At 42.8% G+C, this 27080-nt stretch overlaps 1 protein-coding gene across 1 annotated transcript in view; it reads left to right on the forward strand.

Moving 5' to 3' along the window:
- The window catches only part of LOC141753935 (inactive phospholipase C-like protein 2), a 33677-nt gene that overhangs the window by 2282 nt on the left and 4315 nt on the right, over positions 1–27080 (forward strand). Inside the window, exons 2-10 of the mRNA XM_074612621.1 lie at positions 13394–13495; positions 13713–13862; positions 14591–14751; positions 15896–16364; positions 16496–17713; positions 17793–18042; positions 18209–18495; positions 19210–19413; positions 23268–23343. Coding sequence (XP_074468722.1) covers positions 13394–13495; positions 13713–13862; positions 14591–14751; positions 15896–16364; positions 16496–17713; positions 17793–18042; positions 18209–18495; positions 19210–19413; positions 23268–23343 — 2917 coding nt within the window. The remainder of the gene's footprint in view (positions 1–13393; positions 13496–13712; positions 13863–14590; positions 14752–15895; positions 16365–16495; positions 17714–17792; positions 18043–18208; positions 18496–19209; positions 19414–23267; positions 23344–27080) is intronic.

A 27080-nucleotide genomic window follows, 5' to 3' on the forward strand; every position in this document is an offset into this window, starting at 1 on the left:
AAAAAATCTTTATATGAAGAGTTTTAAGCATGGAACTATTCCAACCTCTACGAGATGAATCGTGACCATAAAACATTTGATTCGGAGCAAAAAAACATTGGTGAATTAAAAAAAACATAATTATTTTAAGAGTTAAGGAATTCCCCATCCCATAAACCATTGCGAATGGTGACTCGCCGCCTCTGGAAACTCCTGAAAAACACATAAACTAACCGCTGTCGGTCTAAAACAAAGACCGAATCAGCAACTGCATGCTTTATTTCTCGCCTCAAATGCTTTCAGAAACACATTTTGTTGAACTATTTTCATAATAGAAGACAAAGTCTCCAAACGAGCCGCCATGTTGGCTGCCATGTGAAATCCGGAAGCAGACCACAGAACAGCACATACAGCGCGTAGGATCTTGTATTGAGGTCTTGTATTGATCTCTAGTTGCTGCTTGTCTCCAGAGCTGCTGCCTGTAAAGACATGATTACTCCAACATGGCTTCATCTGCATCTGATTGGCTCCCTCACTCTGCAAGACAGGAAGTCGGGCCAGTTGGCCAATTTCCTTGCAAAGGTTCATGTTGCAATATTGCTATTAAGTCATGAGCAGTTGGTTGATGACATGTAACTTTCTCCCTCACACACACACACACACACACACACACACACACACACACACACACACACACACACACACACACACAACAAATGTTTCTCACCTCCTTGGCTGCCCACACACAGCAGGCCTGCTCTTGTCTGTATTGCAGCCAGCCTGACACGGAGGATTTTAAAACACTCTGTTTGCCTCAGTGAAGATCTCCTGCTGGGTGAGATATGGCGTTAAATAAGTCCTGGATCTCACTTGCACTTCAAAGAGTAGTAACGCAGGTCAGCGTGGGAAAAACCCCGCATCCCGTGTATTGAAGCGTGCATTTGTGGTCTGACGGTGTATTTGTCAGGTTTCGTGTTCAGTGGGCACATTTAATGCTGAGAACGTGCTGCGATCAACAAACCGTCCAGCACAGCAGTGCACATACGCTTGTGCTTTCTCCATAAACGTGCTTCTGTTTTGAAACACCTGAGGCTTTAGATAGATGCAGCTCAGGAGTTATGAATCCAACTGTCAACACAACAGTGTGTTGTTTCCCAAACTACCCCTATGGCTAAACTCAGGATTACACACAATAGGAGTCGGGGGTGGGGGGTATGTGGGCAGATAAACAGGAAACTTGACATTCCAGACCGCTTATGTCCAGTGTGTGTGTGTGTGTGTGTGTGTGTGTGTGTGTGTGTTCCCGTTCGCTTCGGCTGAGGTAATGAGAGTACCCTTAATTGTATTTCATTAGTATGTTCTTCATGCTGTCTACTGTCCTCTCTTTTATTCCGTGTCGCTCTCGTGTGCGTGAAGGCGATGCAGAATCATGTGCCCACTCAGTTTGTGTCTGTTCCAAGTTCACCTTGGTTGTAGATAATCAGACGCTCTCTTTGTCTCGCTCTCTTAGTTTCAGGCGCACACTCACATTCAAACACACACACACACTTGCACAGACCTGCCTTCTAGTAAAACACAGCTAGGCACAACAAATATCTGCTCTCCAGCTCTTTCATTACTCATGCCAACATACACTATGAGACTCAGGGATACATGGTTGTGTGTGTGTGTGTGTGTGTGTGTGTGTGTGTGTGTGTGTGTGTGTGTGTGTGTGTGTGTGTGTGAAAGAGAGAGTGTCCGTGGGCACATAAGTGTACTACAGAAAACACATATCTCTGAAATCTCTGCTTTTCATTCACCATGAAAATCAATGCATTTTACATTTTATTTTACGCTAATTTTTTCAAAACACTACACAACTACACATGCAAGTAGCAGAACACCTCAGATCATTTGCAAAATGAAACACTTAAAGGACCAGTGTGTAACATTTAACCTTGTGACAACACCGGTGTTACCGATCACACCGGACATTTTACAAGAAAAGATGACAGAAATGTGTAGTGTACCTACTCTGATCCGCAGGTTTCCACCCGGCGCTGCTTTGCGCGCACACCGGCTGTGACTGCTCTGTCCTCCTCATGGCGATTATCTCTTTAACGTTATGGTTCCCTTATAGCAGGGGTGCACACACTTTTTCAGCATGCGAGCTACTTATAAAATGACCAAGTCAAAATGATCTACCTACTATAAAAATGCAAAACATATATTTATTTATAAATATATTGAGTATTCTTTATATGTACAATATATGTTGGTGTACCTTGCATAACTGCATGAACCCATATTGTACAATATAACTCTGTACATTTTTTGTCATTACCTTACTCTGATGACTTGCACTGAATGGAATCAGCCAGGGATGCATAGTCCGGACAGTAGCTGCTGATAGCCAGCCTCAAGCACACTTCCAAATGATCATCAGTCAAGGTGGAACGGTATTTGGACTTAATAATCTTCATGTGGGAAAAGGCTGACTCGCATAAATAAGTGGAGCCGAATAATGCAGTCAAGGAGGTAGCACATTTCCTCATGTTGAGGTACTTTTCCTCTGTGAGTAAGTTCCAGAACTGTCCATGAGCCCTGGACTGAATGTCAGCTTGTAGTGTCAAAATCTCATCCTCCATTCCAGATGAGTTCAGGTGAAACAGTGTTGCAATTTGTTGGCTGACGTCTATTTAAAAAAAAAAAAAAAAAAAAAGTTTTTTTTTTTTTTGATCGACCGGTAGATCGCGATCGACGTATTGGGCACCCCTGCCTTATAGCATTAGATCTAAATCTGAAATATTGCGGAATAGGCAATTTTGCTTTTCGCTTCGACACCAAATTCTCCACCATCGTCTTGTCTGTCAACTCTCTCTCATCCCGTGTGTGTGAAATATGACACCTGCTACTCTGTGCTGAGACTCCGTACGGAGCAGACACTTTCACTTTAAGTTAGTAGATTCTGTCATCCGACTATCTATTGATAACAAAACGCTGATACGCAGAAATTAACAAAATGGGTTTTGTTTCTGTAAAAAAAAAGCAAAACGACGGTGGCTGGCGGTGGGTAAGTAATGTAATCGGTGTGTGCCCGACCACCGTGTAACACCGGTAACACAGACTACCGCGGCAAGCCTAGATCGGACAAACCAAACCCTGTTAATTTTTCCTGCTTGGCTGGAGTTGATAATGTTACTCGCTGCCGTCGCTGCCACTCTCTCTCTCACTTGCTTCATCACTCACTTCCCACGAACACACACAAACACACACACACACACACACACACACACACACACACACTCTAAGCACTTTACCCTTACAACAACCAGCCTTAGAGAGGTCCATTCGCGTTTTTGCGTCAGACACCTTATTACACCATAGTACTACACGCTTGGCACACAGGAGAGGCTTCAGTTGTTTGAAATCTGCAACCTCACCGCTAGATACCGCCAGATCCTACACACTGCTCCTTTAAGACCAGTACTGCACACTGATGAAAATATTTATTTCTCTCTACATTGTAAAATCAGTCAATACATCTATGCATTTCCAAAGGTTGCATTTTGCACCGATCGAAAATGAAATAGAACATAGTACATAAACACAGCAAAAACCTCTGTGGTGACAAAAAGAAAGCATGAATTGCAGTTTGTTTCAATTGCTAAAACATGTTTTTCAAAACAGACCCGTCGCTGCTACAGTATGTTGGCTTCCATTGTTGTTGTAAACAGGTAATTCACCTGTGGTCTATTTATAGTGCTTGAATCCTGATTGTTGAGTCGACAATTAAGCAATTAGTTGTCTGGCCCAGAGGTTCGTGTGTTGGCCCATTGGTGCATGGGTGTGGCTTTTTAAATGGCAGTGGTTTGAAATCGCGAACATGTGACTTTATCTCAGATACCTGTGTCTTATGTAGAGAACCGTGTGCAGGTTGGTGAAAAAAGTGCAATGTCGACTTGCAAATTGGGTGCAAACTAAGCAGAAAATGTGTTTAGATTTTGGAGACTTGTCAGACCGTCAGTTTCAATAATTGTGCTTTATGTGTCATTCCCAGCTGCGACAGTAACGCTTGTATTGTTTTCACCTTGTGAGTCTATGTGTGAGTCATCGTGTCAAAATGTGGTCCTTGAGACACCCACTCTTAGCAGGAACTACCACAGAGGAGGTTCAGAGTACTTTGCCAGGTGTTTAATTTCTGTCTATGGACAGTGTAAGATGCCAGTCATGAAACGTTACAGGTGTGTCGTTGAGATCAAAATGAGGGCAACGAGTTCAAAGATGGGCGTGGTCCGGGCGTGGGCGGTGGAAGTAGTGGAGTCGGAATATCTGGAAAGATAATCTTTAGAACCCTTCTAAGCTAACCCTCTGTTGGCTCTAGCATCATATCTAACTGACAGATGTGAGAGTGGTATTGATCTTCTCATCTAACGCTAAGCAAAAAAAAAAGTGTATTTCCCAAAATGGTTGAATTTCCTTTAACTTTCATCAAATTTTGAGACATGTTCTGTTTTTTACTGGACAGCATATTGTGAGTGTGTTTACACAAGTGTATGTGTGTGTGCTTCTGTTCAAATAGTAAATGTATACCAATGTGTATTTACCTTCATTAGTATTCATGTGTGATGTGGGTGTGTGTGTGTGTGCATTTCGGATATCTTTGTGTGTGTGTTTTTCAGACTGAGGGAGCAGCCTTAGCCAGCGGCGTTAGCACACACAGCTGGGGACGGTAGTTGTTTGAGTCAGAGCAGCCCTGAGCACCTCCCGCAGTTCAAATCAACATCTTTAGCCTGCTTTAAACCACGTTAGCCTGCATGAGCATGACCCCTGCACAGCGCAGGGAGTGGATGAACCTTCTCGCTGATTGTGATGGAGCCACAGGACATGCTGCTACTCTGAGCTCCTCTGGTGATTGAGTCGCTCCACATATGCACTTAACATTCATAATATACATCCAGCCATGCGTGTGTGTGTGTGTGTGAGTTTGCGCCGGTTTGCCTCACCTCAAGCCATCAGTGAGGCTTGTGAAAACTCCACTCGGCACTTTGATCATTGATGTCCGACTCAAGGCTCCGACCGCCCGTTCTTGGTTTTAGTGGTCCTCCTATCTTCAGTAAATGCATCTGTGACGTTCGTCAGCTGAAATCGTGGTTAGATCTCTGACAAGATGACCTTTTCAAGTCAACCTTTTAACCGTGTTTCATTTTGTGTGGAGTGTGTGTGTGTTTGATAGTGTCTGTGTGCTTGAGCGCACATGGGACTTCAAAGGTTTGAGGCGCAAAAGAGCATCTGCAGCTCTACATGCCACAAGGGCAGGGGTTTATAATCAGACTGAGCTGTGGAGTTACTGTGAGCGCTCACCACATTTTCTGTTGAACAGTCTTCCCACACACGACTTGACCACATAGTGTTTCCTGTGCCGCCCTATTTTACCCTGATGTCCTGTGTTCTATTGCAGTCACACACGTGTGCGACTATGTGGCCTGATTAAGCCACATTTGTGTCAGTTTCATCAGTAAGAGTTAACTGGTACATGGCATGAAGCATCAGTGTTGTTGCTATGGTTACCTGCAGTGTAATGGCCTTGAGTAGTGATTCAGAGCGGTGTGGTTGATTGGAACTATGTTCTCCTATACAGCTCTGATGGACACCTGCCAGCCAATCAGGAGTGATTATTCTGTGGTGTAAGAAGTGATGATAAGAAATATATGCACACACATCCTACTGGCTGCTGGCACCCTGATGTGAGTGTTCATCTTAAGTAATGGCTATGTAACACAAATAAACCTAGGGTGGGCGATATTAATTCATTAGTATTAATATATATAAATAAATATATTATATATATATATATATATATATATAACTTAATTTATCCAGATTTTAGTGCTATATAAATAAGCTTTATTGTTACACTGTGTCCTAACCGGATGCGACCATCTGACTATCGCGCCACATAACTGCCAGCGTCAATGCTTGTGCTCAAAATGGCAAAAATCAAGTTAATATCCTCATCTACATCCAGGACAATTGACCCGGTTTTCTCCCGCTGTCGGCGGCACTGACGGCTCATTGTATCTAAATGCCAAAGCAAGTTTTGTACCGGCTGCTTAAAAACATGACGTGTTTGTACTTTATATTCGCGATATAGTCATTTACTACACTCCACATAGAACAAGCCGTAATACATTGAGTATATTTGATATATCGCCCACCCCTAAATAAACCCCAAAACAAATCTCCCCATGTCTCTACATGAAATATTAAATCTTGATAGTCGAGTCCCTTACTCTCTTTTTGAAGGACTTGCTTGCATGTTCCATACATCATCTCACGATTCCCAGTAAAACACCTCCTAGCCCCTCCCCCCCCCCCTGCAGGGGTGAGAGGCACTGGAATAAACCATGCCTTTAATCATCCATCATCTGCCGTCAAACACACAAGGCCACAGGGAAGACAGTTCTGCCTCCCTGACAGTTCTCACTCCTCTATTCCTCACATTGTCTCACCTAACAACCGTCGCTCTTTCTCTGATTTTCTGTCTGTCTTAATTAGTTGATCAAAGATGACACCCACTAATGAGCTACATCTCCATTCTGCTGACTGGGAGATGCTGCAATTAAGCTTGTTGCATCCATAAACACATACACTCCAATACATCATACCATGCACGCATGTAAGCTGGCTAATGAGGGCCTTGCTGGTGCCTACAGGCAAACACTGAGGGCAGAGGCTCTGTGACTGTGTGCATAAAGATAGAAAGTAATCTGCCAAAGAACTTCTTTATTTATTTCTCTCCATCTTGTGGGTCCTGCATCTAATCTCCTTGGCCACACAGTCGCCCCTATTTCTCTCGCCCTTCATCCGTCCATCTGTCCTTAGTACAGTTCAATCAGTCTAGATGTCCTAGGGACAACAGTAATCTCATAGCACTGCGTAATTTTCCAAATTTATTCACAGTAATCTTTTATGTATTTCCGACAGATAAAAGCTGGCAGATGAAAAACAATTACTTAACGTCTGTGAAATACGGCTGAAGTTATAGCAAAGGTTCTGATTATTATTATTATTATTATTAATAATAATGATTATAATAATTATAATAATAATAATAATAATAATAATAGTAATACAATAAATTAATATTTAATTAATGTTTAATAAAATTAGGGCTGTCAATGGATTCAAATATTTAATCGTGATTAATCGCAAATTAATTGCACATTTTTTGTCTGTTCAAAATGTACCTTAAAGGGAGATTTGTATAAAATACTCTTATCAACATGGGAGTGGACAAATATACTTGCTTTATGCAAATGTATGTATATATTTATTATTGGAAATCAATTAACAACACAAAACAATGACAAATATTGTCCAGAAACCCTCACAGGTACTGCATTTAGCATAAAAATATGCTCAAATCATAACATGGCAAACTGCAGCCCAACAGGCAACAACAGCTGTCAGTGTGTCAGTGTGCTGACTTGACTATGACTTGCCCCAAACTGCATGTGATTATCATAAAGTGGGCATTTCTGTAAAGGGGAGACTCGTGGGTATCCATAGAATTTACACTCACATGTCTTGAGGTCAGATGTCAAGGGAACCCTTTGAAAATGGCCACGCCAGTTTTTCCTCGTCAAAACTTAACATAAGTTTGGAGTGTTATTTAAACTTTTTTTTGACTTGAAGCTGGTATGACCTGGTTGGTACCAATGGATTTCTTAGGTTTTTCTAGTTTCATAATATCAGTATGATCACTCTAGCTTCAAAATTGATCTCTGAAAGATCAATTGTGTTAATGCATCAAACCTAAATAATAACAACTACTCTATTAATAATGGGTTATCACTTGGGCTGTGTATTTGCAAGAATCTGGCGATATAATATATATCATAATACAGGGGTTCAGATTCAATATATTACGTTTCTCTAAGCATGGCAAAATATTGCAAATTTTAAAACCTAATTTTAGGAAAACTGTCATAGTATAAAGCACACACCACCATATGCATAAAATGGAAGTAAAATAACTTTTTTTATGCAATCAGAACAGTGTGATCTGCATTTGCATTTATCACAGTCCCTGTAACATCAACATCATAGTACTACTTTGAGAGGGGACATACACTGAGAGGGAGCATCTCTTTGCAAATGAAATAAAGTATTGACTGAGTTAATCTTTGCATGTTTACTATTAATTAAAAATCAATACAGTGTTTTTGAGAATCAATACAGTATCACAAAACATAATGTCGTGATACTCGATATTTTCGATATTTTCTTACACCACTAGTTTTCCCGCAATGACATCTGCTCGAATTCTTTCTTTCTTTCTCTCTTTCTTTGTCCTCTGTGTTGTCGCTTCACTTGTCTCTCAGTGGAGCCACAGGAAGCTCTCTGTGACGAGCTGACAGGCGGCTTCCTGTTTTGAAGCGCAGTGGTGGTTTTGGAGACTCATCTTCCTCTCTGTCAGAAACACAAAATAGGGCCTTTGTGGCGGAGACATACAGTAACTTCTAACGGAGATTAAAGTAAAATGGATTTCTTTCGTTTTATCAGCATATAGAGGCTGTACTTGTTTTGTCTTGCTATGTGTGTGCACTCTAATCTGGTTAGACAGCGTGTGCCTTTTTAGCTTAGAAAAATCAATGAATTTACCTTTGTATTTTATTCATGTGTTTATCTACGTGCGGGTTAATCTGTGCCCTCTAGTTTTATCTTGTCAGGATAATTCATTCAGGGTTCACAGTGACGTCAGCGTTGTTTGGTTATGTTTCTCCCTCTATCAGTAATTTATTTGGTGGGCTAACAGAGGTGAGTGTCCAGGACAGCCTCCACACATGAGATAATTGAATCCTAACTGTTGAACAAGCCACTGGGAGGATCCTGGTGTTCCCCCTGCTGCAGACACCGCTTGTGACAGGCACACACCATATGAGGTTTATTGATTTTTAAGGGAAGGTATCCGTTGCTTCCATATGATTTTAGTCCATCGCTTGTCTATTAATGAAGGCGTGTTTGTTACAGGTCACATAGTGCATGTATGTCTCTGGAGAGCATGTTATTTATGTGGAGTTTCCTAACTGGTATGCGCTGCGATCGGTGCTGGTATAGCCTCACAGGGACTATTACCACTGATGTCACCCACACAGAGGAAGAGGTATAGATCGAAACTAACATTAAATCTCCTGAGCCTGTCACCGCACGGCATGAAAGGAAGGAGAGTGTAACTGATTATGGTGGTGCTGTACTCTCCAGTGTGAAGCTGCATATGTCTGTATTTGTGAGTTAAGTCAATAAGTGTTGGCTCGGCGCCTCATTCTGCGTCACTGGGGAATTTCCCACGAGCTTTCAGATTCAAATTCAGTGCTGTTTTCAAAATAAATGCAGCTGGTGAGGTGGAGTTGCATCTGAGTCTTCCAATTTGAGGTTAAATTTAGAGGTATTGCTGAAGCACTCCACAGGGGGCAGCTCTTTAATGAGAACACAAAATCAATTAGCTCAATTCCAAGTTAATATCTTTTTTAGGGGCTAAAATTGAACTGTTTTCAGAGTAAGATTAAAAGGTGGGTCTTGAAGGAAAGACTTAGGCTACATCCACACTAATACGTTTTACCAAAACGATCTACGTCCAGACGAGCGTTTTATGGCCATTTCAGAAGTAATCTCCGTCCATATTACCACGCCAAAACAATGCATATCACATGACCATTCACATACAATGGGCATGCGCCTTTCGGTGTAAACAGGAAGAAGAGCGGTTGGTTGTTCAGTTGCCGAAAATACTACGAGGGAAGTACAGCAATTAGGGCTCAGACGTACACCTATCTCCCGATTCCATACTATCACGATACTTGGGTGCCGATTCGATATGTAGTGGGATTTTTTAATTATTGCGATTCTGCAAGTATTGCGATTCGATATTATGATTTATTGAGATTTTTGTTAACTTTTTTAACACTAGACCATGGGAAAAAGTTAATTCATACACTTCTAGGGACTTTAACTTTGGAAAACATCTAAACTAATACAGTAAAAATGTTTGATTTTCAGCATATACAGTATGTAGTCAGAGATATCCTGAAGTTTTTTTCCAGCAACCCAAAAATTAAAGAACAAAGACATTTCCCTCACAAATTAGAAGTATTTTCTTTTTAATTTAAAATGTGAGGGTGCAGGTCGTATCCATGCGGACCCTCCGCTGTTTTCTACTTTATCATTGCAGCTCGCTGCGGCCGGCTGCGGTTTGTTTTGGTTGACCGATGCGGAACGGATATGATGTCACGTTACTCAGACTACAACAAAAAAAGTGATAACTTCCTGCTACCTCTGTATAGACTCAAATGAAGCAAATTAATCGATTCTGTCATTAAAAAATCACTTTCAAAATCGTAAAAAACAAATCAAAAATTGCGATACATAGGTGAATCGATTTTTCTTCCCATCCCCTAACTGCAATGACGAAAAGTAAGACCAGAGATTTCTTTGCTTGGACCACCGACAAGGTGTAGCTGTTACTGAAAGTAACACACGAGTATAAGCCGTTCAACGCGGGGGAAAACACAACAGATGTGGTTTGTTTTGTTCCGGAAAAGGTTCACGTGGGTGTCTGCGTCATTGTTTTTTAAGGTCAACGTTTCTGCCCGTCCATGATAACGTATTAGTGAGGATGTAGCCTAAGATTAAAAGGTGGGTCTTGAAGGAAGACTTACTGTCCATGTCCCCTCTCACTCGCACTATCACACCCACAGGCAGCAGGGATATTTTTAGAGCGCCGCCTCACTCCCTCGCCACGCCGGTTCAAAAAAACTTGTCGCCATTGGAAACACTTCTCCATCCTAATGAGGCGATTTTATGAGGATTTGTGATGGTTTGGTGCCCTCCCCTCCCTCTGAGGGAAACCTTTTCATCTTCTGTGAATTATGCTTCCCCTTTCTCACGTGTTCATTCATATTCTTTAGATGAAACGCAGCTTTTTTCCTCTTTCTTTCTCTTATCTCTCTTTGCCTTTCATATCCCCAGATGTCTTTCATATGAGAGGAGAGCCCTCCTCTCCTCTCATCAAAGATCCAAGTGCTCTCATATGAACTCTTATTTGAATAAAATCAGAGTTATGCTGATGAGTAGATATTAATCAGCCGCTGATGAGTAGTATTCACAGATGTTCATTATGATTGGTCAACTGCTGATCAATTTGGACTTCTTAAATACTCCAAACCAATTTAGCTTTAATGTGTGAATGAAGTAAAGATAATTGTTTATTATAACAGATTATATGTGACAATAAAGTCTTGACAGAAAGTATTTGGCATTTAGACTCTAGAGTGAGATTTGAAGTAAGCAGCAAGATGAATCCCCTCATGGAGTTCAGATATTGGTGGTGGCTGATGATTCTGCTGAGACTGGTGGGCTGGTGAAATGATGAAGCTGATGAAGACTGGGCAGTGATGGGGAGGTGTAGGTGGTGCGCATAACAGCAGTATGAACATACTAAAAGCAGAGAGAGAATCATATTTTGAAAAAGAGGCAGGCAACAAAGTAGGTGTGTCGCTGTGCTATTGGATAGATGTGACCGGCTGATGAACAGCTGATAACATAATGACAACCCACAACAATGACAGCAAGGAAATCATGAGTGAGCATGCATGAGAGGAGTGACTGGCAGGACATATGAGAAAAAATCTTGACTGAACTTACTTACGCTAGAGCTTCATTTACAGCTTTCATTTTCACTATTTTCTATTTTCATTTTTTGTTATTTGTTTAAATTCTCATTACATCCCAACAGATATCAATAGATCAAATGCTCTGACAAAACAAAAGAAAAATAGAACAGTAATAAGCCCGTCCAATCATTTCATTCGGCCCGAATAAAATGATTGGACGGGCTACATACCTGCCTGCCTGCCTGTGCACACTCTGTCTGTACTAGTGTTGCACGGTATACCGATACTAGAAAGGTATTGTGTGATACCCTGCCATTAAAAACGGTACGATACCCCATTTATTAGTACTGGTACTTTAAGAATGGCAGTATTTTAATACGAGCCGTGAATTACGTCAATGTGCGACAGCAGGGCAGTGTGTGTCTGCAGCGCTCTGCTTTAGAGGACCCCATTAGGATTGGGATCCCGCAGGAGTAGGAAGTTATACTTTGCTTTTGGGTTTTTGTCGGGGCATCGTTTCAGTATCGATATCGAGATATTTAGGCAGGCATAATTTTGGTATTGTGACAACACTCTGCTTGCACACTCATTGTGCGTCACCAGAGACAACTGTGAGTACTAATAATATCGATGGTTGTTGTTCACATTCATAATGATAATTTTGGGGGCGTGGCTTTGGAGGGAGGCCTGAAGGGACGGACTGTCAGTGTTGCCGACTTGGCGACTTTTCTCGCTAGATTTAGGGACTTTTGGAGCAGGTGCTGCTAGCTACTTTCAATGGAAAAGAATTGGCGACACTGGGCTGGGTTTTTTGGTTGGACAATTTTAAAAATAAAGCTAGTTGCTAGTTTTTCAACCAACCCTATCTTTAATCGAGAAATTAATTGGCAGATGAACCGATAATGAAAGTAATCGTTAGTTCGTGCACTTACAGTATATTTCTAGATATTTGAAATTTGCATGAAGAAAATCCTAATCTCACCAGAGTGTGTATTGTAGAATTGCATTTTTATTTTAAAGCTTTTATTTTTATTACATATTGTTGTTTAGATTCTGCTTCCCTGCTTGTGATATATACAGTATGTTAGTAAGACAGTAGTATGTCGAGTATGTGGGTGTTTGCGTCTTCAATCACTCTCTTAAGGATTGAATCAACTACAGTTATATCATCCCGCCTTAGATTAGCTTCAATTAAGTCTTTGATTGGATTTCATCAGGACTCTAATATATCCATAATTGAATAACTTCGCCCACGTATATGCTCTTATCTGTTCTCTGTGGGGGTGTTATCTGATCGGTCAATAAATCAGATGGATGAGCTGCGATGGTGAGCTCAGATAACCTGATTGGGTCTGCCAGTGTCGTTGCGGAGGGGCAGAATTAAAATGCTGCTGCTTGCTGCCTCTGTCTGGTCAGGTATGATTAATGGTGTAATGGTGAAGGGCAAGCAAAGGCTTTTAGCATCAGGAAAAACAATAACAGATTGGAAGGAGGCGGCTCTATGTAGTAGACCAAATAATCTGTGTTCATGTATGGTTATATAAACTGACATGCCTTTTAATCCTTTGAGATCCATTCTGGATGGAAAAAAAATATTCGTCATGCCCAAGCAAAGAATACTCTTCAGAGGGATAACTGTCTGTCTGTCTCTCTCTGTCAACTCATTTGTCTTCTTCTTATTGCTCCCCCCTCCCTCCTCCTCCTCCTCCTCTCTTCATCTGCGCCGTCCTTTCATCCTTCCTCCCCTCCCTCCTCATCAGGATGGGTCACGTGCCAGTCGGGATCGGAAGAAGACGGTGTCCTTCAGCAGCAGCCTGTCAGAGAAGAAGATCAGCAGTGCTGCAGACTGCATCCACTCCATGGTGGGTCAGCAGCCACAGTGTTACCCTTCATATAGAATATACATTTTACATATCTGTGCATGAAATATTTAATGTGCAGTGCATGCATCAAGGGGTTCTGTTAGATCACAGGCTTTTGAGTGTCAAACACTCAAGAGAGCTTGTTCAGAAGTGAAATGGGAGTGAGCTCTTCGCTTAAAGCCAGTGTTTGACAACTTCATCCTTATCTTGCTTCCAGGTTGAGGGGATTGAGTTGAAGAAAATCCGAACCAACTCACGTGTTTACCAGCGTTACTACCTGCTGGATGCAGGCCTCCAGGCTCTATGCTGGGAGCCGTCCAAGAAGGAGTCAGACAAAGCCCGCATCTCCCTGGCCTCCATACGAGAGGTCAGTGTCCACAGAAAAAACTGTGTAAGGGCGCTTTCACAAGCCAACATTTAGTCTGTTTGAATTGAAATCTGGTGCGGTTCGTTTGGGTGGTTGTGAACGCAGTAATCGTACTCTGGTGCGGACAAAGTGGTGGTCTCGGACCATTTCTAAGCGAATCAAAACGCAGGCTCCCTGTGTGGGCATTTGTTAAGATGGACACAGGTAAACAACAGGTTAACATGAGTGGGAGAGGACTGACCTAGATTTCTGCAGAAGTCCGGTGTTTGCTTGACATCTGGGCCGAAGAGAACATACAGAATACGCTACATAGAGTCCACAAAAATAGATCAGTGCCGAGTCAAAGTGAAAACACTTCAACAGCAATATTTGAAAGTCTGCGATTACATGCAAAAAGATAAATTTGCTCCTTCGTACACGCCCCTCAGTAAATATCTTTTTTTTTTTATTTGGTCGTCTTTAATTTGTGCACTGTGAAACTGACCCAGATTAAATTGAATACAAACCATTAGAATCAATTTCACTCTGATTCAGACTATCCAAACGGACTGTGGCTTGTGAAAGCGCCCTAAATCAACCCTCCCTCACTTTATGAATGATCTCACGGATACCTTTAGATTAAGGCAATGGAACTATATACAACCCTGAACCATATGGAAGACAACAGTTGATTTGTTTTTATTACATCTAATGTGGCTTTTTGCATCACTTGTGGTCTCACATCCTAGGTACGGACAGGTCGTAACACAGAAACCTTCCGCACCAGCGGCGTTTATGAGCAGATTTCAGAGGACTGTGCATTCTCCATCGTATATGGAGAGCTGTATGAAAGCTTGGACCTGGTGGCAAACTCTGCTGAAGTGGCTAACATTTGGGTGACTGGCCTGAGGTATGACACAACCAAGAACAGTCTTACATTGTACACCTGGAATGTAATGTAATATGTACCAGAAACACACCATACACATTTTATAGGTGAAGAATCTTCTTATCTTCAGAGCTCCTAAACATTAAATCAGCATTACAATGAAATATAATGGCTAACTGTCAGTATTCCCACATTTCTTTCTCTGTTCTATAAAGCATTCTAGGTCAAGCTATTGCTGATGTTTTGGTGGAAGAAGGACTAGTTCACCCATAAATTGAAATGTATGATGAGCCAGGTTAAGCTTTTTTGATGAACTAATCAAATAAAATGAATGAGAAAGCTGCTTTTTTCACTTAAGTCGAGCGTTAGTGAGTTTTATTCATATTAGGGCTGTCATGATAACCATATTATTGCGATATCTATAGATTAAAAAAAAAAAAAAAAATCATTATAAATTTGAAAAAAATTATATCAGTCAAATTCATCTTTAACTTTGTTTTCTGTGCGTTTTGTCTCTTTTTTGTCAAATGAGTTACACTTAAAATACAAGTGTAGGGAGGTGGAGAGAGAGTATGTAACCATAACTGTACAAAAGCGTACAAAAAAAACAATTGAACTAATGGATAATGAAAAGGCAATCAGATGAAATCACAAAAGCGACAACGGAAAGAAACTAATGATTTTAAGAAGCACTGGATTATTTATCGTGAATACCGGTATATCGTAACACCCCTAATTCATATAGCCCAAAATCACAACTCACTTGTTTTGTAGACATATATCCTTCACTGGAGTTCTGACTGACACGAAGATGAGCAAATAATGACAGAGATTTCATTTGTGGTTGAACGAAGTCTAATCTAGCTAATTTAGTTAGGTCCTTTATGTCAGTCCATTATGATATCTCGTGTCTTAGACATTGCTTTGCCTCCTGTATTGATTGGATTGTGGTGAATAGGGAGATTTCTTTGTGTAGTCCTTTGAGATGTGCTAGTGGTGAAGGTCTATGACAGTAAATGTGATTTGACTCTACTGCTGCACTTATTGTATTTTATGTGAGTGTCAGCACAATACCTGAGATGATAATGAAAATGTCTGTGATGCAGCATTGTAAGGAAAAACATTCTGTCCTATTGCATCTGCTTTTTATTCATTCTTCCTCCAGGTATCTGATGCAGTATGGGAAACATGCCCTGGACATGCTCGCCAGCAGTCAGGACAGCCTTCGTCTTGGCTGGCTGGAGCAGCTGTTCTCCTCTGCCGCTGATTCGGACGGACAGGAAGACATCGATGAGGGGATCCGCTTGTCGCTGGCCGTGAAGTTGATACGGAGCGTGAACCCCGGGGTGGGCGGCGGCAAAGTGGAGCACAGGTTTAAAGAGCTTCAAAGAGTTAGGGAGAGGATGTGTGGGCTTACTCTAGATAATGAATCTGGAGTTAAAGATCACGGCGAAAACAAACTACCAATAGGAAGAAATGATCGAGTCACCAGGCAGGAGTTCACCGAGGTCTTCCATGACTTTTGCACACGTCCGGAGATCTACTTTCTGTTGGTGCAGTTCTCCAGCAACAAGGAGTTCCTGGACACCAAGGACCTGATGAGGTTCCTCGAGGCTGAGCAAGGCATGGCTCAAGTGGGTGACATAAATTAATCATGCATACAAATAGCAGAAAACAAGTAATGCGTACATTCATAAATGCAGCCTTCTCCTTGTATGTCATTACACCCTTGTTCAATTCCCTTCTCTCACTCTCTGTCCTCCAGGTGAGTGAGGAGACGAGCCTGAAGCTCATCCAGTCCCACGAGCCATCGGAGGAGGGCCGGCAACAGGGATTTCTGTCACTGGATGGCTTCACCAGCTACCTCACCTCAGCAGAGTGCCACCTCTTCGACAGGGAGCACGACACCGTGTGCCAGGACATGTCCCAGCCTTTGTCTCACTACTACATCAACTCCTCCCACAACACCTACCTCATCGAGGACCAGTTTCGAGGTCCGTCCGACATCTCCGGCTACATCCGCGCTCTCAAGATGGGCTGTCGATGTGTGGAGGTTGACGTCTGGGACGGCCCCGATGAGGAGCCGGTGGTGTGTACCGGGCACAGCCTCTCCCCACCGCTGGCCCTGGGTTGTGTGTTAGAAGCAATTGGAAGGTTTGCGTTTGTGGCCTCGCATTACCCATTAATTATATGCATTGAGAACCACTGTTCACTTCAACAACAGAAAGTGATGTGGCAACATCTCATGAGGATACTCGGGGACAGGTTATACACAGATCCCCCATACGAAGGGCAGTCATACCTACCATCGCCGCATCTCCTGAGGCATCGAATCCTACTAAAGGGTAAAAAGTTGGGTCCAGGTCCTGATGGGGAAGACGGGGAGGTAAGTGAAGAGGACGAAGGGGCAGAGATGTGTCAGAGGCTGAAAGCAGCTAACAGTGGAGGGACAGCGCCTGGAGGAAATGAGAAGGAGATGGTGCAGAAAAGTGTCTCTTTCACAGCTCAGTCTAGTCCTCTTCATCTTCTTCCTAAGCGTTTCCAACTCTTTAAGGAGCTCTCTGACCTGGTAACTCTTTGCCGCTCAACCCAGTTCATTGACTTCCGAACATCATCCAAATGCCAAAACCCCTGGGAACTGTGCTCCTTTCACGAGACTCTGGCCGTGCGTCTCGCTGGCGAGAGCCCTGGCGACTTTGTCAATCACAACAAGCATTTCCTGTCACGGGTGTACCCCAGCCCCATGCGCATTGACTCGAGCAACATGAACCCTCAGGACCTGTGGAAGTGCGGTTGCCAGATTGTGTCTATGAACTTTCAGACAGCAGGACTGATGATGGACCTGAACACAGCCTGGTTCCGGCAGAATGGGAACTGTGGTTACATTCTGCGGCCAGCCATCATGCGGCAGGAGGTGTCTTATTTCAGTGCAGACACCAGAGACACGGTGCCTGGCGTGTCTCCACAGCTGCTCCATGTGAAGGTGCGTAGACCACAAGAAATGTGAAGGTGTATTAAACTGGAATAATCCTCTAAACTCGTGATTATGTTCCTTCTCACAGGTGATAAGCGGCCAGAACCTGCCCAAGCCGAGGGGTGCGGGGGCCAAAGGGGACGTGGTGGACCCCTACGTGTACGTTGAGATCCACGGCATCCCAGCCGACTGCACAGAGCGCCGCACCAGGACGGTGACACAGAATGGGGACAACCCCGTCTTCGATGAGAGCTTTGAGTTTCAGATCAACCTGCCGGAGCTCGCCATGGTTCGCTTTGTGGTGCTGGATGATGACTTCATAGGGGATGAGTTCATAGGTCGGTGTCAGGGTCAGATGTCAGAAGGGTTACTGTAAATGGACTCAACGATTTCATAGTTTAAGTTTGTACAATAGTGGATCAGACTGTTAAAGTATTATGACTGCACGTTTTCACATTTCTTTGAAATGCTTTGAAATGAAATGCGATCTCCCTACTACCACAGGTCAGTACGCCATCCCCCTGGAGTGTCTTCAACCGGGCTACCGACATGTACCACTCCAGTCTCTGACAGGGGAGGAACTTCCCCACGCCAAGCTGTTTGTCCATGTGGCCCTCACCAATCGGAGGGGAGGGGGAAAGCCTCACAAACGGGGACTGTCTGTGCGGAAGGCCCGCAAGGGGAGGGACTACACGGCTCTGAGGGACCTGGGGGTCAAGGCTGTGGACGAGGTCTTCAAGATGGCTGCACCTCCGCTGAGAGAAGCCACTGACCTGAGGGAAAATATGCAGGTGAGGAAGAGCAGGCTGTTCTCATACACTGTTTGTAACTATACCTACGAAAGGTAATGCACTGTAATTCGTATACATATCCCACAAAATCAATTAATGTGTAATTTACGTAATTGTGAACCATGAACTATAAAGAGCGGCAAATGCCGTGTAGGGAGGAGGTCGGGGTGGATGGGTGGGTCAAAAAAACAGGGAAGACTGCTACTGGTGTCGAATTTTCAGCAATTGTTAAAAAAAAAGGTGAGCTAACCTTTATGAGCCAGGTAGCAATTTGGTGTGTGGGTGCTTGTGTCACCCCGGGCAATAACAACAGTAATTCTTTGTTCAGTCAGTGTGGTTAGGCTGTTGGCATCCACATCTCTTGATTTGTTCTATTTCACCCTGAAGTACTTCAACAGCACAGCTGCAGGAGAGCAAATCAATAGTCGAATGAAAAGACAAATAGCTTTTGCAGGAGTGGCTTTTGATTAGCAGTGTGTGTGTGTGTGTGTGTCTGTGTGTGTGTGTGTGTGTGTGTGTGTGTGTGTGTGTGTGTGTGTGTGTGTGTGTGAGAGAGAGGGAGAGAGATTTTTTAATTTTGATATCATTCTGTATCTCAGAACTGTTTTTTCTCATCAGGGTCAGGAAATAAGAAAAAGGAAGATTGTGAAACTTTGTTTGTGTATAAATTTGCAGATGTTATCTGACTTTTTTTTCTCTTCTGTATTCCAACAGAACTCAGTAGCAGTGTTCAGGGAGCTGTGTGGGGTGTCTGCGGTGGCCAACCTCATGCAGTGCGCGCTAGCTCTGGGCTCCAGGGTGTCGGGACCAGACGGGGCGCCTTTACTACTGTTTGACCTCCGGGACCCTTACCCCACACTGGAGCCCCAGGGGCCCCTGCCTGACGTCCTTCGCCGAGTCGTCTCCACCTATGAGCTGGTGAGGAAGGAAGAAAGTTGACAGTTAATATGCTTCTCTGCCAGATGAAGGAGTCTCACATCTCTGAAATACATGAAAAGGAAGGAAAGCATAAACAAAAGCAGCACAGATCACAAATCAGTGAAGCACCTCCCATCTCCTGTCTACTTGACCTAACAATGAAAACCTCCCCTCCCAGACAAAAGCTTCCTTTATAACCAATATGTTCTGAAACCCAGAGTGGGCTCTCATTGTTATGTAGCAGACAACATTACCATTTGTTCTGGCTCGTAAACACACCGGCGACATCCCCACCTTGGCCTGAATCCACTGTGTATTTCCACCCAAATAAACTTTCATCGACTGAGGAGAAAGTTATTAAACGGACTTAATTTATTCAATGATGTCTAAAAATAAACAGAGCCTCGCCCTGTGGAAATAAATACAAAGAGAGAAAGAGGGAGAGAGAGAAACGGGAGCAGAGCGGTCAATTGGTCTGTTACTCAACTCGCAGCCGATAGTCAATAAGTCGGGATGAATCATTATGTTTGGGTGGGTTTAGGTTGCTCGGCTACAAGGATACAATGTCAGGCTTTATTTGTGTCCTCAATTTCATATCTTAGTTTGAACAGTGGAAACCTCTCATAGTGATCATGTCTGTCCGGGTCAAATTGATCACTATCACGGCTGATTATTATAACCAAAATATGTTTTTCTTTATTTCTCACGCAGAGTTCCATCTAATTTCTATCTGTATATTTATTACATGGATACAAAGTTAAGAAGCTGACAGCCTTGCTATTATACTAAATTTTATTGACTGTTTCAAAATACAGTACAGCTGTTTCAAACGTGGCTCCAGCTGTTTCAAGTTGCTTTCCCCGTGCTCATTTGTTTTCTGTCTCCATCTCTAGCAGTCATGACTGTTTCTCTTTGTTTAAGTAGACTACAGCCAGAGGAACACCAAGTTTCACTGCTGCATCTGGTTGTCTCGTTTTGGCAGTTTGTCATGAGCTTCGAGGAGACTACGGTTTCATTGAGAGAAAATTACTTTCTTTTTCCCGTCATGATTTCAGTGTGCACGCAGCACCAGCCTCAGTCAGCCAGTCAGAAGCAGACAGCCACGAGGCAAAGTATCACGGGAGTAAATTAGGGCTGTCAATCGATTAAAATATTTAATCGCGATTAATCACAAATTAATCACACATTTTTTATCTGTTCAAAATGTACCTTAAAAGGAGATTTGTTAAGTATTTAATACTCTTATCAACATGGGAGTGGGCAAATATGCTGCTTTATGCAAATGTATGTAAATATTTATTATAGGAAATCAATTAACAACACAAAACAAAGACAAATATTGTCCAGAAACCCTCACAGGTACTGCATTAAGCATAAAAAATATGCTCACATCATAACATGGCAAACTGCAGCCCAACAGGCAACAACAGCTGTCAGTGTGTCAGTGTGCTGACTTGACTATGACTTGCCCCAAACTGCATGTGATTATCAAAAAGTGGGCATGTCTGTAAAGGGGAGACTCGTGGGTACCCATAGAACCCATTTTCCTTCACATATCTTGAGGTCAGAGGTCAAGGGACCCCTTTACGGCCATGCCAGTTTTCATTTACAAGTATTCAATTTAGCGCAAGTTTGGAGCGTTATTCAGCCTCCTTCCCGACAAGCTAGTATGACATGGTTTGTACCAATGGATTCCTTAAGTGTTATAGTTTCTAGACTCCAGTATCTTCACTCTAGCTTTAAAACTGAGCCCGCTACAACCTATAAATCGCAAGTTGCGTTAATGCGTTAAAACAAAGTTTATCATAAGCTTCAAGGATACTACGTTTTTCATTGAGAGATAATAAATTACTTTCTTTTCCCCGTCATTGTTTTAATGTGCACGCAGCACCAGCCTCAGGTAGCCAACCAGAAGCAGACGGGTTATCGTGGAGCAAAGTATCATGGGAGTAAAATAAATACAATTACCGTAGTAAACATTTTTTTCATCCTTGCTTTCACTCATTCATCTCTCTCAGTCCCCGCCTCCTCTTTTTGCCCTCTGAGTCTTGTTGGACTGTGGCTGGCCACCTACATGTGGTTTCCTTACAGCTGTGGTCCAGCACTCGAGCCTGTCTTGCCATGTTTAAGTGTTGCTGCGGTAAACAACATTACTCTGTCTGTCTGGCTGCTGCAATACTTTCTCAATTGATATTTACTCAAAGTGCACTTGTTCTGTGTTTCATATTAGATATTCCCCAGGAGTCTCTTGGTTAGGATGATGGACAGTCAGTATGAATTGCCAATTTAGAGATACTGTCCAGTGAGCATAATGTGATGTGTGTGCATTGTGAGGCTGTAGTGGAGACAAATGGGATCTGTTTCTAGTCTTATTAAGTTATGATTAAGGTTTTGGTGTATAAACCGTGACACTTTAATTTAACTAGGGTTGTTTGTCACCGCTATACAACTAGCGACCACATAGACCTGTGACTGTCTATTTGTGCATTAGTGTGTAAGTAAGAATGTGTGTGTGTGTGTGTGTGTGTGTGTGTGTGTGTGCGTCTAGCCATTTCCGTTTCCAGCCAAGCGGATCAGAGTTGAAAAAGCTTGCTGAATACCATTAGCATAGATTTGAATGTCGTTCGGCTAAATGGATTCCACACCTCGATCCTGATGCCTGGAGGGAGAGGTAAACAACAGAGACAGGAAATAGGGAGGAGTGTGTTTGTGTGTGTGTATGTGTGTGTGTTGTTGAATTGGATCTGGTCAAATTTATGTACTGTGGTTAATCCCTTATTTGTAGAACAGTGTTTTTTTCCCACAGGGGGTCACGTCCCTGCAGGGTTTGTGAGATGAGGTGCAGAATTAATCAGGCAGAAGCTACTCATGATATTCTTGTATATGTGTGTGTGTGCGTGTGGTCATTACTTTGAAAGAGCTGTCACATTAGTCTCTGTGGGTTCCTTCACATGCTTGCATGCGTGTGTGTCTACTGTGCAATTTATGCTTAAAAAAGCCCACAGTGTGAAATCCAATTGGCTATTTCAGTAATTTTAACAACCGCCCAACATATGCAAAACATCACAACAGTGTTTTATTTAATCGTGAATGTTCAAACCCCCGTGTGATTTATACCAATTTAATGTGTAGTGTACTGTATTCTTTTACAGCAGACAATAAAACAGACTGTGTATGTGTGCTTAAAGGGGCTCTATGTAAGAATCAGAAATTGCTTGTTAACAGTGACACCTGTGGCCGTTAAGTCAACGACAGTCAGCGTCCTGTTGCTCGCGCTTGTCCTCGCACTACGTAGATGCGAGCGTGCATCGGTTAAAAACAGTGAGACGATACACACAAGACTTAACGTGATTGACAGCTAAAACCAAAATATCACCACATATTTCACATGTTTGGCAGTAATGTTAGCTTACCAAACCAAGTCCCTCCATGAACTGAAGGCCCGGTCGATGTTGATCCTAGTTTCCCCCCCTGACGTCGGTCACATTCCTGTTTTGCAAGCTATCGTTGCACACTGTTAGTCCTGTAGCGAAGCTGAAAATAAAGGAACTCGCGTGCATGACGTCACATCCGTTGGATATACCCGGAATAAACGGCCTGCATTCTTCACATTAAAAGCAGTCTACAGGCTGATAGAGGAAACCCAGAAAGACGCAGAAGTTACACCCTGTTCACACATTGACAATAAAAAACTATTAAAAAACGTTTATATGTGTAAAAACTTACATACTGTCACTTTAATTGTGTGATTTATGCACAAAAAACAAACAAAACGGCATAATTGGTAATGGGTTTATGGTGCACTAAAACTGTGTGTGTTTGTTTTATGCTAATAGATGTTTCCCTGTTTGCAGATGGTCCAGGCGAGCAGAGCAGTGATCGAGCTCTCCGATGGAATCTACGACAGGATCCTACATATACAGGCAATGGGTGTGTAGGCGTGTGTTGCTGTGTGTATGTCAGTGTGTGTATGAGATGCTGCTATGTAGAGCGTGTGTTATGATGTGTGTGTAGAAACCAGGCAATGCCCATGTTCCCAGTCCACTCATGACAACTCCCACACAGCCTCTTCAACAGTGCTGTTATCCACACTGCAGTGGCTGCTTTTGTCATTAACTTAACTCCCCTCCTTTCATGTCCTTTCCTCTTATGCTCTCTCCTCTCATCTCATTCCCTCTCTTCTCTTCTAGTGTCCTCTTTCCTTTCCTCTAATTCTCTTTATTTGTCTTTTCTTACCTCTCTCTTCTCTTCTCTCCTCTTCTCTCCTTCTATCATCTTTTCTTTGCTCTCCTTCTGTCCCTTTCTTCTGCTTGTACTCTTTCCTTTCCTTTTCTTTTGTTTATTTTCATTTCCTTCCATTTCCTCTTCCTGTATCATCTTTCCTTCTTTTTCATTTCTTCCCCTATCCCCTTTCCTTTCATTTTCTCTTATGCTCTTTCGTTCAATTTCTTTTTCTCTCCTTTCCTTGTATCCCATTTCCTTTCCTTTCCTTTCCTCTCTTTTGTGCTCTTTCCTTCCCTGTCATTCTTTTTCATTTAATTTCCTCTCCTCTCCTCTCCCACCATATTTTGTCTTCTTCAGACATCTGCCTAATCAACAGTGTCACGCGAGGTTAACTGAGTCTTTTTACTGGCCCGGTTCATTTGTATGTTTTGGACTGAGGGGGTTTAAATTGGCGCAGCTCCCGCCATCGATCATCCTTCAGCCTGTTAAGCGAAGGGCACCATATCTGACCTGCTGATATCATTTCTGTGATCTTTGGCAGAGGTTTGTTTACTTCGGCTGGGCCCCCTGGGTCATCTGACATTAGTCAGCCAGACTGTCGTCAGAGTAGACAAACCAGCACTCACACATTCCCTTCCTCACACCGAATCAGTCTTCAGCTGTCACCCAGGAGACACTGTGAATGACATTTGGAAGTGTTAACCAGGGGCTTGGAGAGAAAAAGATAAACACATTCACGTCATTTATATGATTCTCTAGGTGCTGGGTTTTTAAAAACTGCAGTTACAGACATCACAAGTTTTCATTTCATTTAATGTTTATCTGATAGGGACAAATACAATGTACGGAGAGAATTCCACAACAATTATCCAATGCAACATATCACAGCATTATAGCTACTGCTAATTCCCAATGCCCGTCCCTAGAAGGGCCTTTAAAATAACAACTATAAAACATGTTCACAGACTACAAAGTTAAACTATGTGGTACAATTTGTTGAACTTATAGGAACAACACAGGTTGATGGCTTTTCAATACTGCCCTCGAGAGAATAGAAAAGAGGAGACGCAGGAGAAATCAAGATAAACCTATCAAAGTGAATTGATATTTCGAGGAGAAGATGATGGTTCACTTTGGGCCATTGTGGAGAAAGAGGGTGTTTGACGGAGATGAATGTTGTTTACAAATCTGCAGGCTACTCCATTTTGCTCCCAGACAACTCATCCCATCCTCCACTGAACTTTATTTTAGGTCTTCTGGGGCTACAGCGTCACTCGTTGATTAAATTATCTGTGACTGATTCATCCGTTTTTGCAGCTCGGACTGCAGCGGAGGCCAACTGCTGCTGAGATACTGTGCAACCATCTTCTGCTCTTTTACTTTTAATTCCACATGGGATCACTTGTACTATTATTAGTAAATACAGTGAGTTATTGACAGTGAGAAAGTTTAGTCCCAGCAAGTTCATCTGATAAAGAGCTGCTGCTGCAGAGCCCAAGGCCTGATCTTATGAACAAAGCTCTTCCTGTGTGTACAAAGTAAAGATGGCGATCAGGTGATCCAAAAGGCTGAGGTCCTCCTCTCAGTCTTAGAGCGGGTGGGGGTGGGCAGTTAGAAGGCATAAACAGGTCACTCAGAGGGAGCCATGGGACGACTGGTGGCAGAGATAGATGTCTGGAAGTTACATCAGAGCAGAGGGTTGAAACGGGGAGGGAGAAGAAAGCCGTGGGAAGATGGATGGCAGTAATGGGTAGCTAGAGGCAACGCTGAGAGGAAGACGAACACCAACGCAGAAGAGAGAGTGAATCCACCTCAGTATCACAATGTGTTGGTGTGTTAAAGGGCCGGTTCATCCAAAAAAAAATTTAAATACTCGTATTTTCTCATATACTTCTTGTGGTATACAGCCATGCAGATCATTTTTGGTTTCACGTGGTCAAGATTTGAGATATCTGTCCATTTAAAACTTTAAACTTTATAAAAAAAGTAACTTAACACCATGATGAAATGTTTTGCTGCCATCTCTGGTCTCTACACCCAACAAGCACTCCAGATACTAAAATGTATGTGCACAAGCACTAAAAAAGTTTTTTTTTTGCATCATATGACCCCTTTAAAGAACTGTGACCAAGATATGTACTGAAAGAAGCAATTTGTAGTTGAAAATAAACTTGTTAATGCTCTCTGTTGGACAAACTGTAACGGTTACGCCATATCGATAATGGATGAACATGCTTCCATACAGAGCATGAGGAGTCACTGCATGGTTTAATGAGTAAGAAAATGATGTGAATCTTATGCTGTGGCCTTCACACCCACCAGATCTATAACCGCTCTCCTCCACATTGTCACCAAATATGGGGATATCTATTGGAAGGATTCTCTATTTTGTGTAATTTGGGTGAACTGTCCCTTTAAAAACCTCAGTTGAGCAGCTGCTCTCCCTGCAGGGCCTTGACCTGTATAGGGGTGAGACTCACCACATCTGGATTTATAGATTTTACACCTCAGGAGATGCTAATAAATGCCCTGTTTGTTTCTTAATGACATCAGGCTGGAAGTCAGAGCTGTAGATTATCTCCTCCCCATCACAGCCGGTCACAGTTCAGCTAGAGGACAGGAAGTGAAGGTGATGCACTTCCTTCTACTTCCTGTTTCGCCGGCCCTGAAGGTTATTTTCACCTCTGGGTCAGGACCCTGTTTCTATATGTGTTTGTCTGTATACTGTATGCACACTGTCCTAGTATTGGCTTGGAAATAATGTTCCCTCCATTGGCTTCACTTGGTTTCACAGGGAAATAGACACACACACACACACATGTACACACACACACACACACATTACATTGGCACATAGGCTTTGAGTTACCTAGCAACCGTGTGGTAAAGGTTATTATTCAGGCAACTTCTATAGGTGTGTGTGAACGTGGAGCAGTGACAACGTATGTGTGTGCAGGTGTGTGTCCGTGTTTGCAGACATTTAGTGACAGTGTTAGGAATTCTTAGATTATACTCGCATCCAATCTGTTCACTCTTTTCTCAGTGTGTGCGTGTGTGTGTGTGTGTGTGTGTGTGTGCGGTCCACAGCTTGGCGCATTTAACGTCTGGGCTCTCGTTGATGGCTCGCAGTGATGTGTGCCCCGTGTTAACCCACTTCCGGGTTTCCATGGTAACAGTGGGACAGTGGCCCGGGGCGGCCAGAGGAAGCCAGACACACACAACACAACTCATTGCACATACTCTAACTAGCCGGCGGCCTGACTTCTATGACTCTCTCTCTTTCCCTCTCTGTGTCCTTCTTCCCCTGACCCTCAGATTTTCCATCCACTTTCCATCATTCCTTTACATTTGTCACTGCTCATTCTCTGTTTCTTCTTCTCTCCCTGTGAAATCTGATGCTTACAGTCTGAATTTCAATAAGGAGAGATTAATTAGAAGTGTAT

Source organism: Sebastes fasciatus, chromosome 17 (genome assembly GCF_043250625.1).
Source record: "Sebastes fasciatus isolate fSebFas1 chromosome 17, fSebFas1.pri, whole genome shotgun sequence".
In the NCBI taxonomy this organism is placed as follows: Eukaryota; Metazoa; Chordata; class Actinopteri; order Perciformes; family Sebastidae; genus Sebastes; species Sebastes fasciatus.